The sequence below is a fragment of the Mustelus asterias genome, chromosome 3 (genome assembly GCF_964213995.1).
Source record: "Mustelus asterias chromosome 3, sMusAst1.hap1.1, whole genome shotgun sequence".
NCBI lineage: Eukaryota > Metazoa > Chordata > Chondrichthyes > Carcharhiniformes > Triakidae > Mustelus > Mustelus asterias.
Window position 1 is genome coordinate 91,921,150 of NC_135803.1, and position 15,333 is coordinate 91,936,482.

Sequence of the window (15,333 nt, forward strand, 5' to 3'; positions counted from 1 at the left end):
GTATCTGATTTATTTTTGAAAATGATTGCTTAGCCTCTGTTGTCCTCCCTTAAAACCTGTCTCTGTACTTTAATGTTTATTAACACTTAGTAGCACTGATTAACACTTAGTAACACTCATTGACACCCGACACTCGGTGATGCTTAATGCAACAGGTAAACTGCCAAATGGAAAATGCTTGTCTAATAAATTTCACTTGAGCTTGAAGTTGTGTTGACCTCTATAAAAGAACCTCCTCCTCAATGATTGGTATTTCTGACATTTTCATTCTCATGTACCAAAGGCCACAGAGGTCAAGGTTGTCAGCCAGCCTGAAGTGTTCTCTTTTTCTGACTGAGGTTTGAAAGGAGCAGATGAAATGGGTTAGCACAGAGAAGAGGTGTAGAGTTTAGAGATTGGAAGGGGTTGAAGGGAGGACAACTTGGTATGATAACTTCTTGTTTCTCTTAAGAACTGGCGTCCCATTGGCCCTTAACTCAAGCTTACATTTGATGTGCTGAGATCAGTGGTGTTTTTTTTCATTAAGACTCCTCTTCGAGTGGAGGAAGCAGGGTTAGAGGAACTTATTCCCACCACTTGGTGGCCAACCAGGTTTGATAAGGAGGTGAGATCCTTTGTTCTGTGTTTTGCACTTTGCCGGTGAACAAACTCTCTTTGAATAGGTTCAGTTTGGGTGAAAAGTTTCCAAATGGTTTGCCTAATTTTAAGAGAAGGTATCCTCACTTTCTTCTTCCAGGGCAAGGAGGTGAAGGAGGAAAGTGCTGAGGAGAGGCTGAGACGTCGGGCCTATGAGCGTGGCTGTCAGCGATTAAAGAAACGTATTGAGGGTAAGCACGTGAAGAATGTTAAAGATGGAGTAATTTCCACAGTGCACTTGGAATTTCTTAGACAGTCCCTCGGGACTGATGGGTTCTGAGATCACTGATAAGACCAATCAGTGTGCAGTCTGAGACTCTGTCACATGCAGATTAGGTGGAGGGTTAGTCGGAAGAGTTATTTGGAAGTTTGTATGCTCGCTCTGCCTTGACTTAGCCTTTGTGCATTTTGGAAAAAATCTCGATGTGTTCGGTGCCTTCCTGGGTGAATCTTCTCTATTTTGGTTGGTCATAAGCCAGGGACTCCCATGAGTTCGTGGGGATGTTTGATATCTTCACGGATGCTTTGAGGACATCTGTAAAGGGTTTTCTATTGCTTCTATCACTGACAATGCAACCTGCCTAGAGAGTTTATTTTTTTCCTGCATTTTTAAAAATCATTTCTCAATCTACCAAAGGTGTTGAGGACAGTTCCATGAATGTCAGTACCTCTGAGTGTATTCTTCATGTGGGGACCTTGGCAGTGAATGCCCAAAACATATTGAAGTGTTGGGGGAGCTATTAAGATGGATGAGTTAGATATCCTCCCTCACCTGTACTTATCTTTGTAGACAGCAGTTGCTCATTACTTTTCACTTTTAATTTCTAGCCTCTATGATGGGTAATGGTCACAGGGCTTCATTGATGGTCTCGAGGTTAAAGGGCTCTGCTGATGATCTAGAGGTTAAAGGTTACAAGATTTTATTGATGGCCCACGATGTATTCTGTCAGGGTTGTTGTAGGGAGGCTACACAACTGAACTCCAGTTTCTTTTCGGATTCCTGGTTCCTATCCAGTGCTGGAAAGTGCACACAAAGGTAGAATCAAATTCACCTGTCAATGAGCCAATAGCAGTTGACTGACTGCAAGACATAATTGAGCGGCAGTTGTTTATAAAGATAAGTTTTCTTTATTTGTTCATAGGATGTGGGTGTTGCTGGCACACCCAGTTACTGCCCATCCCTGATTGCCCTTGAAAAGGTGGTGATGAGACCCCTTTTGAACCACTGTAGTATGTATTGTAGGTACACCCACATTGCTGTTAGGGAGTTCCAGGATGTTGACCCAGTGACGGTGATATGGCTTCAACTTAGGATGGTGTACAATTTGGAGGGAAATTTGGTGTTCCCAGGCACCTGCTTGTGTTTTTAATTTTTCCCTCTATTTTCTTCCTCATATAGTTTTCTTTCTTGTTTAGTTCCATGGGCACTCTTTGTCCCGTGGCGCCTCTCCCCAATGCCCAGCCTTTATGCATGGACATACACAGTTGCTGCGGCGGGCTATTCCACCCTGGTGGACTACACAACTGTCTCATCCAGGGTCCATCCTTTCCCTTTCCAGGAGTGGATGACTTAGAGTCATAGTCAGAGGTTTACAGCATGGAAACAGGCTCTTCGGCCCAACTTGTCCATGTCGCCCTTTTTTTTTAAAAACCCCTAAGCGAATCCCAATTGCCCACATTTGGCCCATATCCCTCTATACCCATCGTACCCATGCAACTGTCTAAATGCTTTTTAAAAGACAAAATTGTACCCGCCTCTACTACTACCTCTGGCAGCTTGTTCCAGACACTCGCTACCCTCTGTGTGAAAAAATTGCCCCTCTAGACACTTTTGTATCTCTCGCCTTAAACCTATGCCCTCTAGTTTTAGACTCCCCTACCTTTGGGACAGCATTGCCAGCATTGATTGCCCATCCCTAGTTGTCCTTGAGAAAGTGCTGGTGAGCTGCCTCCTTGAATCGCTGCAGTCCACGTTCTGTGGGTTGACCCACAATGCCGTTAGAGAGGGAATTCCAGGATTTTGACCCATCGACTGTGAAGGAGCGGCAATATATTTCCAAGATAGGACGGTGAGTGGCTTGGAGGGGAGCTTGCAAGTGGTGGTGTTTCCATGTATCTGCTGCCCTTGACCTTTGAGATGGAAGTGGGTTTGAAAGGTGCTGTCTAAGGATCTTTGGTGAATTGCAGCAATGCATTATGTAGATAGTACACACTGTTGTTTCAGAGTGTCGGTGGTGGAGGGAGTGGATGTTTGTGGGTGTGTAGCCAATCAAGCGAGCTGCTTTGTCGTGGATGGTTGCAAGCTTCTTGAGAGTTGTTGGAGCTGCACCCATCCAGGAAAGTGGGGAGTATTCCATCACACTCCTGACTTGTGCCTTGTAGATGGTGGACAGGCTTTGGGGAGTCAGGAGGTGAGTATTCCTAGCCTCTGACCTGCTCTTGTAGCCACTGTGTTTATGTGGCGAGTCCAGTTGAGTTTCTGGTGAATGGTAACCCCAAGGATGTTGACAGTGGGGGATTCAGTGATGGTACCACCATTAAATGTCAAGGGGCGGTGGTTAGAGTGCCTCTTATTGGTGATGGTCATTGCCTGGCATTTGTGTGGCGTAAACGTTACTTGCCACTCGTCAGCCCAAGGCTGGATATTATCCAGATCCTGTTGCATTTGAACGTGGACTGCTTCAGTATCTGAGGAGTCGTGAACATTGTGCAATCATCGGCGAACATCCCGACATCTGACCTTATGACGGAGGGAAGGTCATTGAAGAATCAGCTGAAGATGGTTGGGCCTCCTACAAAGATGTCCTGGTGCTGAGATGACTGACCCTGCACAACCACAACCATCTTCCTTTGTACCAGCTATGACTTCAACCAGCAGAGTGTTTGCCCCCTGATACCCATTGATTCCAGTTTTGCTAGGGCTCCTTGATGCCGCACTCAGTCGAATGCGGCTTTGATGTCAAGGACTGTCACTCTCACCTCACCTCTGGAATCCAGCTCTTTCGTCCATGTTTGAACCAATGAGGTCAGGAGCTGTGTGACCCTGATGAAAGCCAAATTGGGCGCCACTGAGTAAGTTATTGCTGAGCAGGTGCTGCTTGATAGCACTGTCGATGACCCCTTCCATTACTGTAATGATGATTAAGAGTAGACTGGGCGGTAATTGGCTGAGTTGGATTTGTCCTGCTTTTTGTGTACAGGATATACTTGGGCAATTTTCCACATTGTTGAGTAGATGCCGGTGTTGTAATTGTACTGGAAGAGATTGGTTAGGGGAGCAGCAAGTTCTAGAGGACAAGTCTTCAGTACTATTGCCGGAATGTTATTAGGGCCCATTGCCTTTGCAGTATCCAGTGCCTCTAACCGTTTCTTGATATCACGTGGAGTGTATTGGATTGGCTGAAGACTGGCATCTGAGATGCTGGGGACCACTGCAAGAGGCTGAGATGGCATTCTAAATGATAATTTATACTGGCAGATTTTTTTTTCCCAACCATTCGTCCACCACTGGGGTTAGGATGACTGGCCTGTAATTGCTCATTCTATTCCTTCCTCCCTTTTTAAACAATGGAACAACATTAGCCATCCTCCGGTATCACGCCTGTAGCCACAGATTATTAGTTCACGATTGTCAGATTTTTTTTTCTCACCTTGCTTCCCTGAGCAGCCTGGAATATATTTCATCTGGGCCTGGCAGTTTACCTCCTTTCAATGATGCTAAACACATTAATTACTCTTTCACAATGTTCATCCCAGTCAATGTTTCTCTCACTCCTCCTCTACTTTGTCCACCTCTTTTGTGGGACCAGATGCAAAGCATTCATCAAAGATTATGCTCTGGTGTTCTTCCTTAGATGACCCTTTTAGTTTATCATGAACATGATTTATTCCTTAGTTATTTTCAGACTCTCTGTGCTTATAATACATCATCGGGTTTTTCTTCATGTAGCTTGCCAGTATTTTTCTTTGCTTTCCTAAGTTTCTTTAATTTCACCCCTTCACTTGCTACACCTCTCCTGGCTATCTGCGCAGTTGAGTTTTTGACATCTGACAAAGCTTTCTGTTTTTTTAATATTCTTCTCACTATGTTCATTGACATCCAGGTGGGTCTAGATTTGGAAGTCCCACCCTTTTTCTTTGCGGGAACACATTTGCTAGAAACCATCTTTGTTGTTTTGAATGCCTCTCACTGCTCTGACACTGATTTGCCTTCAAGTAGTTATTTCCAGTTCACTTTAACCAAATTGCATCACAGCTCAGTAAAATGGGCCTTCCCCAATTTAAAACTTTTATTCTTAGTAGATCTTTATCCTTTTCCAGAACAGGTTCTCAATCTAATTGAATTGGACCATGGCCGTTAAAATGCTCTTCCACTGATACCTGCTTCATCTGCTAAAACTAAGTTCAGAACTTCCCCTTCTCTTGTTGGACTTGCTATATACTGGCTAAAAAAGTTCCTCTTAGCATGGTTTAAGATGTGGAGATGCCGGCATTGAACTGGGGTAGGCACAGTAAGAAGTCACACAACACCAGGTTAAAGTCCAACAGGTTTACTTGGTAGCTTGAGCTTTCGGAGCTCTGCCCACTCACCTGATGAGGGGGCAGCACGCTGAAAGCTCATGCTACCAAATAAACCTGTTGGACCTTAACCTGGTGTTGTGAGACTTCTTGCCATGGTTTAAGAATTCTACGCTTTCTATACCTTTTACACCAAATGAATCATTAATTAAATCTTCTATTGCTATTGCTTTACACCCAGGCCCCCCTCCACAGCTGAGTCACTCATGGTGCTGTGATCTTGGATCTGGCCATTACCCTCTTGAGTACTGGTTGTAGAGTGAGATGCACACCCCTGTGTTATCTGCCTGACCCTGCTTGGTTGTCAGGTGGTCAGCTTTTCCCCCTCTGCTTGCATACCCTTAAGCTGTGGGGTGACCATCCCTAGAAATGTACTATCTCTAACTCCTAGCTTTGTGGATGCATTGCAGTGACTGCAGCTGTTGCTCAGGCTCTGAAACTTGGAGTTGGAGCTCCTTCAATTGATGACATTTTCTGCACAGGAGCTGAGAAGTTTTCAGGATGGCCTTCCTGAAATAAGATGCCCCCCATGTTACCTTGCCATATTTAGTGGATGACTAATCATAACAGAAATAAATTAATGACTTAAAAAAACCATTCTGGTTTGACCGCATAAGGGTACCGAATCATAGAACTCATAGAAATGTAGAGGAGACCACTCCACTGGTCATGTCCCTGCTACATCATAGTGATCTTGTCCATATTTAGGTTTCTACAACCCATCTGTTTCTCTGGCCTGACAGAAATGTTAACTCCAAATCAAATGTGGGAGCTTTGAATTTGTATTACTTGATGGTAGATTGGACAGTACCAGCAGCATATGGAAGTTTGATGTGTATAATTGTTAATGATGAGAAATGTTACCACTGAACATGTTCTGAAGTGTGCATTGATGGGCACAGGCAATACAGAACGCCCATTGATGATATGTTTTGATTTTGTTTTGCAGTTGTGGAAGAGCTACAGGTTCAGATCCTGAAATTATTTCTCAGCAACAAAGACAAGGGTTCGGTGAGTGATGGCTGTTCTCAGGAAACATACAATCTGCAGGGACTGCCTCAAAACACACTCCTTAAATGAACATAAATCATGCACCAGGAACAGTAGCAGTTAATCGTTGCTAGCTGACTGTTGTCTAAAGGGTGTTGTGTGTGGAGATGCACATTGTAGAGACACAGCAGTAATTTAGTTCATGACTTTGCTGACAGTTCAGGTTTGTTCTTCAGTTTTGGATGACCTCTCGTTAATTCACTTAACCCTTGCCTGCCAATGCTCTTTTTATGCAGGCAAACAACCCACTACCTGAAGACAAACCTGCAACTCAGAGCTTGCTGCCTGTATTTGCTGTCAAATTTACCATCCACTGTCTGTATTCCCATGTGACTCAGCGTCACTAACATGATTGAATTGGCTATTTGCATTTATTGTTGAACAGGAGTGGTGCATTCAGCTCCTTGAGCCTGCTCTGTCAATCTGTTAGATTAAGGTTGATCTGTACCTTTGAAGCTATTTATCTACCTGTATTTCATGTCTGTTGTTTCACACACCTATTGTAGTCAATCTTGAAAATTTCAGTTAATCCTTTTAATTCAAAGCTTTCATATATTTATAAAACCATTAGCTTCATAATTTCACTCCTGAATGGGCCTGGATCTAAATTTTTAGCCTGTAGCATTTTTATTTGAGATTGCCTCAACAGGGAACATATGTGCCTCTCTCCTGCTGCCCATGCCCCTCGGCTTTCTGCACTGGTGAGCGGATACAGTTAATATTGTTGAGGTACAAATGGGTAGCATTGGTGATGGAATCTGAAGCTGGGTCCACTGAAATTTGCCTGCAGGGGAATTAGTAGAGTTCTCGAGGGCAGGAATTTGAACTTCTATTTAGTTGCAAACTGAGACTGTGGCCAATTGGTTTGTTACTGTGAAGTTTAGTTCAACACAGTGTAAAGTTCTCAAGGGCAGGAATTTGAACTTCTATTTAGTTGCAAATTGAGACTGTGGCCAATTGGTTTGTTACTGTGAAGTTTAGTTCAACACAGTAAAATGTTTAAACCTTATCATTTCAGAGCGAGGCATCCAGATACATTTTCCTCAATAAGTTTAGAAAATTTTTACAGGAGAATGCCAGCAATCGAGGGGTGAGTATTTATGATGAGCCCTAATAGAACACTGTGATGTTACAAATTAATATTGTGTAAGGGAAAAACAGTATTTTTTTTGTCTGTATTAATTTTGCATCTGTGGGGAGTTAACCCTAAGGTGACTAGATTGGCCATAGTAAATGCATAGGGTTTATGGGGATAGGTTGAGTGGGGTCCTGGGAAAGATGCCCTTTCGGACAGTCAGTGCAGACTCGATGGGCCGAATGGCCACCTCCTGCACTGTAGAGATTCTGTGATTCTAAGAAGGTGGCCATTGGGACAAAGGAAAATTCAGGATCAATGGTGTTCTGCTCAGGGTAACTAGAGAGCTGATATGATGCTGGTAATTAGATGCTGGGCTGCAGCCTCAGGAATTCAGTGGGACTCGAGGGAAGAGATTGGAGGAGATTGGTGCTATCTGAGTTAGAGTGGCTGTTGAGGGGAAATAAAAGCCTTTTCCACGAAAGGGAGAAGCTGAAACCTCTAGGGAGGCAGATAGGGCTTTAAAGAATTTTTGTGACTCACTGACGCTAGGGTGAGTTGCTGAGCAAATTTGGGGGACTGGTCATGATTGTGTCTGCCTTTTAATGTGCAGCTTGTGCTGTATTTGTCCCACAGTTTGACTGTTAATTCATGTTTACGTCATGTTAACTCTGGATATTAGAGTGTAAGGTAGATAGTGTTACTTGTTTGATGACTTTTGTATAGTAAAAATTCTCCTGTTTGTTTAGAACCATGGAATCTTTTGGCTTTATTCTCCTTAGTAAGTAACAGATTTCTAAGTTTGTCAACTTTAAAACAAAAGTTCCTGGTCCCTAATCAGGTCATAACAAAATTTAGGATTTCCTTGACTGCCTCCTATTGGTCATTTTTATGCTGACCTTCAGGGACATCAGCCAAAAACACATCAATTTCCAAATCCACCAGCTTATTTGATCCATTCCACTGCTTCAAATTTGTTAAGTTGCTTTTCCAACACTCAGTATTGGACGAACAAAGATTTCCCCAAGTAAACAGTGGGAAGACAGAAACCATTGTCTTCAGTTCCTTGTGGATGGCTCAGCTGTACATATGATGGCTGGGGGGGAGGATTAAGAAGCAGTATAGTCACACAGGATTCAATAGTTAGTGGAGCAGACAGGTGTTTCTGTGTTTGCAGACGCGATTTGTGTATGGTAGATTGCCTCCCTGATGCCAGGATAAAGGATGTCACTGAGCAGCTGCAGAGCATTCCGAGGGGGTGAGGGTGAATAGCCATATGTGGGCCATATTGGTACCAATGCCATAGGTAGAAAGAAAGATGAGGTCCTGTAGGTAGATTTTCGGGCACGAGGAAAGAAATTACTGAGCAGGACCTCAAAGGTGCAGTGATGAGAGGATTATGTCAGTGCTATGTGCGATTGATCTGCACTATCCTCCTCCTCCTCCTGTATGTGTGGCTGGAGAGATAGCGCAGAAAAAGAGGGCTTTGATTCCTGGGGCATTGGGATAGGTCTTGGGAGAGGTTGGACCTGCACTAGTTGAACAGATTGCACTCAACAGGGCAGGAACCAATATCAAAGTAGGAACATTTGCGAGTGCTTTCAAGGAAGGCTTAAACTAACTTGGCAGGACGATGGGGACCTGAGCATTGATTCAGAAGGGAGAAAGCAAAACTGGAAATGAAAAGCAGAAAATCAGTAAGCGAGAGTGAGATGCAGAGGAAATAAAGGAGTTTGGCTGTACAAAATGATATATATTTCAATGCAAGAAGTTTAGTGAATAAGGCAGATGGGCTGATAACTCGAAAATATATAATTGCTGTTACTGCAATTAGACTCAAAGAATAGCAGGAATCACAGCTAATCATTTCCTGATTTATAGGATTTTTGAACAAAATAGAAAGGGGATTAAAAAAGTTAGCAATGCTGGTTAAAAAAATTGCACCTTTTGAGGAGAGATGATATTCTAGAAGGATCAACAAATGACATCAGATGAGTTGAACTGAAGAACAAAGAAAGAGGCAATGACACTGCTGAGTATATACCAAAGACCCTCAACAGGCGGCGGGAGAAACATGTAAACAAATTGCCGAGATTTAAAAATAGGGCAATCATTTTAGCAGATTCCAAAAAATACTGTAATATTAACTGGTTTGAATCAGTTTAAAAGGTATTGAGCGCGCAGAATTCTTAAAATGCATTCAGGAAAATTTCATTTGAAACAAAGTATGGCAACCTCGACAAGAGAGGGATCAGTTTTGGACTTGGCTTTAAGGAGTGAAGTTGGGCAGGTGGAAGGAATATCACTGGGAGAGCATATTGGTGGTGATCATAGCTCAGTTAGGATAGTAATAGAAAAGGACCAAGACCAGGAGTAAAGCTTATTCAATTGGGGAAAGATCAATTTTACTAAGTTACAATTTGATTTAACATTGGTGGACTGGAAATTGCTACAGAAGGCAAATCAATAACAGAGCAGTGAAAGGCAGGAAGAGAGGAGTCCAAAGATGTGCAGGTTAGGTTGATTGGTCATGCTAAATTGATCTAAATTGATCAGGAGATTAGCAGGGTAAATATGTGGGGTTGCGGGAATAGGGTCTGGGTGGGATTGTGGTCCGTGCAGACTCAATGGGTCAAATGGCCTCCTTCTGTACTGTAGGGATTCTATGAGATAGTGAAAGTTCAGGACAAATATGGTTCCACAAAGAAACAGAGTGGTACTCCCAAATCCAGAGCCCCTTGGATGACAAGGAGTATGCAGTAATAATTGTATATGAACTGCGTTTAATTATATGCATTGTCTGGATTCACTTAAGTCACTGTAAATACACAGACTGAAGCTGTGGCGGTGAATGCCTGGAATGGTAATTCTAAATAAATACAAAAATGTGTAAAGATTGGCTCCGGTACTATCCTTCATCATATCATACAAGGTAGGATAAGGTGAAAAGGAAAGCTTGCATCAGATGTTTGGGTCTGTGTGAAGGGTTAATAGATGAGATACGCTAATATATCACATAGATGATGTACCACCAGCACCAGTCAGTCATATGTTAGACTCGAGAGAAATTGGAATCATGCTTGGGAGCAACGTACCTACTCTGCAATGTAGTACCAATAAAAAAACTATTAACCAGATGCCAGAGTATGTCTACAGTCTGTCCACAAACCAAGTCCCACACTGAGTCCATATAAAGACGATCCCAGAACATCTCTGATTCTATGGTGGAGAGAGATAAATGTAAAAAAACATATTGGTGTTATTGAAGGAACCACAGAGTAAAGAAAGCTTTGAAAGCAGCCGGTAAAAACAGGGGAAAGAGGAGGAATGCGTGAGAGAAATAACGATGACCTTACGCGGTGAGCAGTACCTGCCCCTGTCACACCAATTTGACTGCCTTCAGGACACATACAAATGCCAGCATTAGGAGTTTTGGAATAACCATTTTTTTCTGATACTGAGCAGCATCTGGCCTTCGCAAAAAGGAAAGTCCAGGAGCAGATAATGTTCTCCGAAGACATGGAATGTTGGCCTTTATTTCAAATGGAATGGAGTATAAAAATAGGGAAGGCTAGCTAAAACCATACAAGGCACTAGTTGGAACTCTGTGAACAGTTTTGGTCCCCTTTATCTAAAGAAAGATATATTTTTTTAAAGTTTATTAGCACAAGTAAGCCTTACATTAACACTGAAATGAAGTTACTGTGAAATTCCCCTTGTCACCACAGTCCGGCGCCTGTTCGGGTCAATGCACCTAATCAGCATGTCTTTCGGAATGTGGCTGGAAACCGGAGCACCCGGAGGAAACCCACGCAGACACGGGGGAAACGTGCAAACTCCACCCAGACAGTGATCCAAGCCGGGAATCGAACCCAGGTCCCTGGCGCTGTGAAGCTAACTACTGTGCTACCGTGCCGCCAGATATTCTGGCATTGGAGGCAGGAACTTAGTCATTTTTCTTTTGTCATCAGTAAAATCTCGAATCTTTAATGCATTTTCAATCATCAATACAGCAGTGGATGATACAGCTGTGACAGTCTTCCTTGGAAAGATCATTCCTCTTCTGAAGCTCTTCTCCTCTGTGCTTCAAGAGAGCACAAATTCCCCTGTCCTGAGTCCCAGAGAGCCCAAAGGTCGATCTCTTCAGCCTTCTCTCTTGTACTGCAGAAAGAGTGTATAAAGTGTGGATGTGAAATTGGAAGAAATTAGGAAAGCGGAGAGAGGACATGAAATTTTTTTTGATAAAATCATGCTCAAAGCACCGGAGAATAACGATAGAAAACATTGTCTTATTAGAGATCAAAAAGTGTTTGTGGAGCTGGAAAATTTGGGCAAGGATTCAAATGAATATTTTGTATCTGTCATCACCAAAGGGGGAGGAGTGTTGCAGATGTTCTAGTTCAAGAGAAATGTAAAATATTGGATGTCATAAATACAGTGAGAAAGGAAGTAATAAGGAGTTTAGTATCTTTGAAAGTAGATGAGGTTAGGATTACAGTCCATAGTTATGCACTTTGGTAGGCGGAACAAAGGAGCTCAATATTATTTCAATGCATAAGGACAGCAGGAAACTGTAGCACAGGGAGATTTGGGGGTCCTCGTGCATAAATCACAAAAAGCTAGCGTGCAAGTTCAGTGGGTAATTGGGAAGGCAACTGGAATGTTGGCCTGTAGTTCAAATGGAATGGAGTATAAAAATTGGGAAGTTTTGCTAAAAACTGTACAAGGCACTAGTTAGACCACAGGTGTAATACTATGGACAGTTTTGGTCCCCTTATCTAAGGAAAAATATATTGGCATTGGAGGCAGTCCAAAGAAGGTTCATCTCGGTTATGAAGGGATTTTCTTATGAGGATAGGTTGAGTAAGTTGGGTCTGTACTCATTAGAGTTTAGATAAATGAGAGGCGATCTTATTGAGACGTATAGGATTCGCAGGGGGCTTGACAGAGTCGATACTGAGCGGTTGTTTCCTCTTGTTGGAGAGCCTAGAACCAGAGGGCATAATCTCAGAGTAAGGCATCGCCCATTTAAAACAGAAATGGAAGGAATTTTTTCTGAGGGTAGTGAATCTGTGGAATCCTTTACCGCAGAGGGCTGTAGAGGTGGGTCGTTAAGGATGTTCCAAGGTTGAGATACAGATTTTTAATTAGTAAGGGCATCAAAGGTTATGGGGATAAGGCGGGAAGTGGAGTTGAGGATTACATCAGATTGGTCATGATCTCATTGAATGGTGGAGCAGATTCGATGGGATGGGCCAAATGGCCTACTTATGCTCCTATGTCTTATGGTGTTACAAATGAACTATTCTGTCCTGTGACAACCATATTCCTTTTCATTCTCCCCTTTTAAACAGTGTCTTGTAGCATGGTGCTATGGCTAGTTTGCTCATCCACCCTGCAGCCCTTTATTCCCATCCACACAAGTAGTAAGTATCTCATATCTTTGCTCAAAGTCTGACATTCCTCCATGACTCCTATTTAAGAAGGGAGGGAGGCAGAAGATGGGAAATTATAGGCCAGTTAGCCTGACCTCGGTGGTGGGTAAAATCTTGGAATCCATTATTAAGAATGAAATTGTGGAGTACTTGGAAGTACGTGGTAAAATAGGACTGAGTCAGCATGGCTTCATCGAAGGGAGGTCATGGCTGACAAATCTGTTAGAATTCTTTGAGAAGGTAACAAAGAAGTTAGACGAAGGAGAGCCTGTGGACATGATTTATTTGGATTTCCAGAAAACCTTTGACAAGGTGCCTTACAGGAGGCTGCTAAATAAGCTAAGAGCCAGTGGTGTTAGAGACAAGGTACTGGCATGGATAGAAGGCAGAGAGTGGGGATAAGGGGGTCCTTTTCAGAATGACAATCAGTGACTTGTGGTGTTCCACAGAGGTCATTGTTGGGACCACAACTTTTCGCTATATATATATTGATGATCTGGAAGATGGAACTGAGGGCATGGTTGCTAAATTTGCAGATGATACAAAGATATGCAGAGGGACAGGTAGTGTTGAAGAAGTGGGGAGGCTGAGCCTCCGCTTGAGTCTCCTGGCCTGCTTCACTGCTAGAGCAATGCAGTGGGCTGGGAGAATCGCCCCACAGTTTCTTAGCCCTATGTACCAGCTACTGGCGATTTTTTAAAAAAAAGGAACTAAGCACCTTTATCACCCTCTGCTTTGAATTCCTGGTCTCTGATTGCTCTGTGCTCCACAATATTCTATGGTTAAGTTAGAGCTGTATAAAATGTATGAAACATGAGTTAGGCCACGGCTTGTTGTTGGCATCCTCCCCTCTGCGAAAGGTGATGGGATTGCAGCTGTGGTGCTTTACCCCAGTAGCTTAAATGACTCTCTGCATACACAGGCAAAGTTTGGAAGGAGTGAAACTATTACTAGTCTGACTTTTCCAGAGGCGTTTGCGTGTGAAATCCTTGTGTGAAATTCACTATTGTAGCTTCCTAGCAACTAAAGCACATCTACAGATTATTGGTATGAAGATCTCAGTGTGAAATGCCTGCTTTACCTGATAACGTCTTGTTGCTGAAAACACATCAATGTTTAGTAGTTCCAAGATGTAATGGTTACCATTGCTCTATTACTTGTATTTTTCTGAGTTGAGTCACAATATTTGACACCGTGATACCATCTAGTGGTGAGAATAGGCACATCAGTCTATTCTGGCAGTAAATAAGGGCACACTTGACTTCTCATGGCTAAGGATGAAATATTTTAAACATTCTCTATTGCATCTTAAATTTACATTTACGGTAAGGAGTTTCTCCCAGTGTAGATGAAGCAACATGATGTAACAGGGGCTCTGAGCTATTGGGCGATGTTGAACCCCATGCGATAAGTTGGTCTGTTTAATCAATGCTGCTAGTTAACTAGGAAAATAGGATGTGTCTGTGTGTATGTTCTCTTTGCATCTCTTTCCAGGTGCTTGTGTGTGTGTGTGAGATTAAATCATCAAAGGTGTGTATGTGGGATAAGATGCTTGTGATTCTCCTTCTTTGCAATTAAACAGGACAGCAACACTTTTTAAAAACAGCTTATTTTCTTTGTCTATTTTCTGTTTAAAAACTAAGAACCACATAGATGAAGAAAGAGATTACTTACCTTTGTAAATTAACATGCAATCTTATACTCAAATGTTGACATAGACATTGAATGTTCCAGCACAGAAACAGGCCATTCAGCCCAATAAATTTTAGGCATGATGTTTCTGCTATGGGTGCAATTGATCAGAATGTGCCCAGAATTTGCTGGGCACTGCTTTGACTTAGCCGAGGTGAGGTTGTGGTTAGGTTCATGTACCAAACCTCTATGAAAATCCTACTTTATTGATTCTGATTGATCAGATCTGTGAATGTGGCTGCAGAGCATCCAATCCAACTTGTGGAACCTGCTTCATTATTGGAGATAAACTTGTTGAATTTGTAATGTGTCACAGATTTACAAATTGGGATTAGTGACAGCAGGTTAAAGTCCTGTGAAACAAGTTGGAAAGGTTTTGTGGAGGCAACTTCCTGCTAGTTCAGTCTGATAGTTTAATCGGGTTCTTGAGCCCAGATGGCCTCAAACCCTACCTACATTGAGTGATGATTTCTTAATAGTGTTTATTTATGGAAGAATATGTTCATTTGTAGAAAATAAAAAAGTGAATAAATAATGAGGTGGAGAAAGCCAGTACATTTTGATGCTTCTCAAAGTCTTTCTGACAGCATCTGCAACACAGTTCAATTGAAAAGAAAATAATGTGATGTATTTCTGATGAGAATGTTAATACTAATGACTAGCAAATGAAGAGAACAATTTGGGGAACAATCATTCCGAACACAGTTCTGTTTTTAATTTACTTCCTGACACCAAGTTTCAGCTTGCATTGCAAAACTTAATTGGACGTCTGTCCAGTTGCAAATGATAAATGTCACAGATTGATTCACTGCGGCCAGAACTGTTTCTTCCAGACACAGATAGATATTGGCCAGGATACTGGGGATA

General features: G+C 42.5%; 1 protein-coding gene across 4 annotated transcripts in view; it reads left to right on the forward strand.

Moving 5' to 3' along the window:
• Positions 1 to 15,333, forward strand: part of rnf123 (ring finger protein 123) — a 406,183-nt gene that overhangs the window by 63,360 nt on the left and 327,490 nt on the right. For 2 of the 4 annotated variants that reach the window (XM_078209329.1, XM_078209331.1), the window contains exons 16-19: positions 487 to 604; positions 737 to 827; positions 6,164 to 6,225; positions 7,283 to 7,354. In XM_078209329.1, coding sequence (XP_078065455.1) covers positions 487 to 604; positions 737 to 827; positions 6,164 to 6,225; positions 7,283 to 7,354 — 343 coding nt within the window. Of the gene's footprint in view, positions 1 to 481; positions 605 to 736; positions 828 to 6,163; positions 6,226 to 7,282; positions 7,355 to 15,333 lie in introns of all 4 variants that reach the window. The other 2 variants (XM_078209330.1, XM_078209332.1) reach the window with 1 other exon arrangement.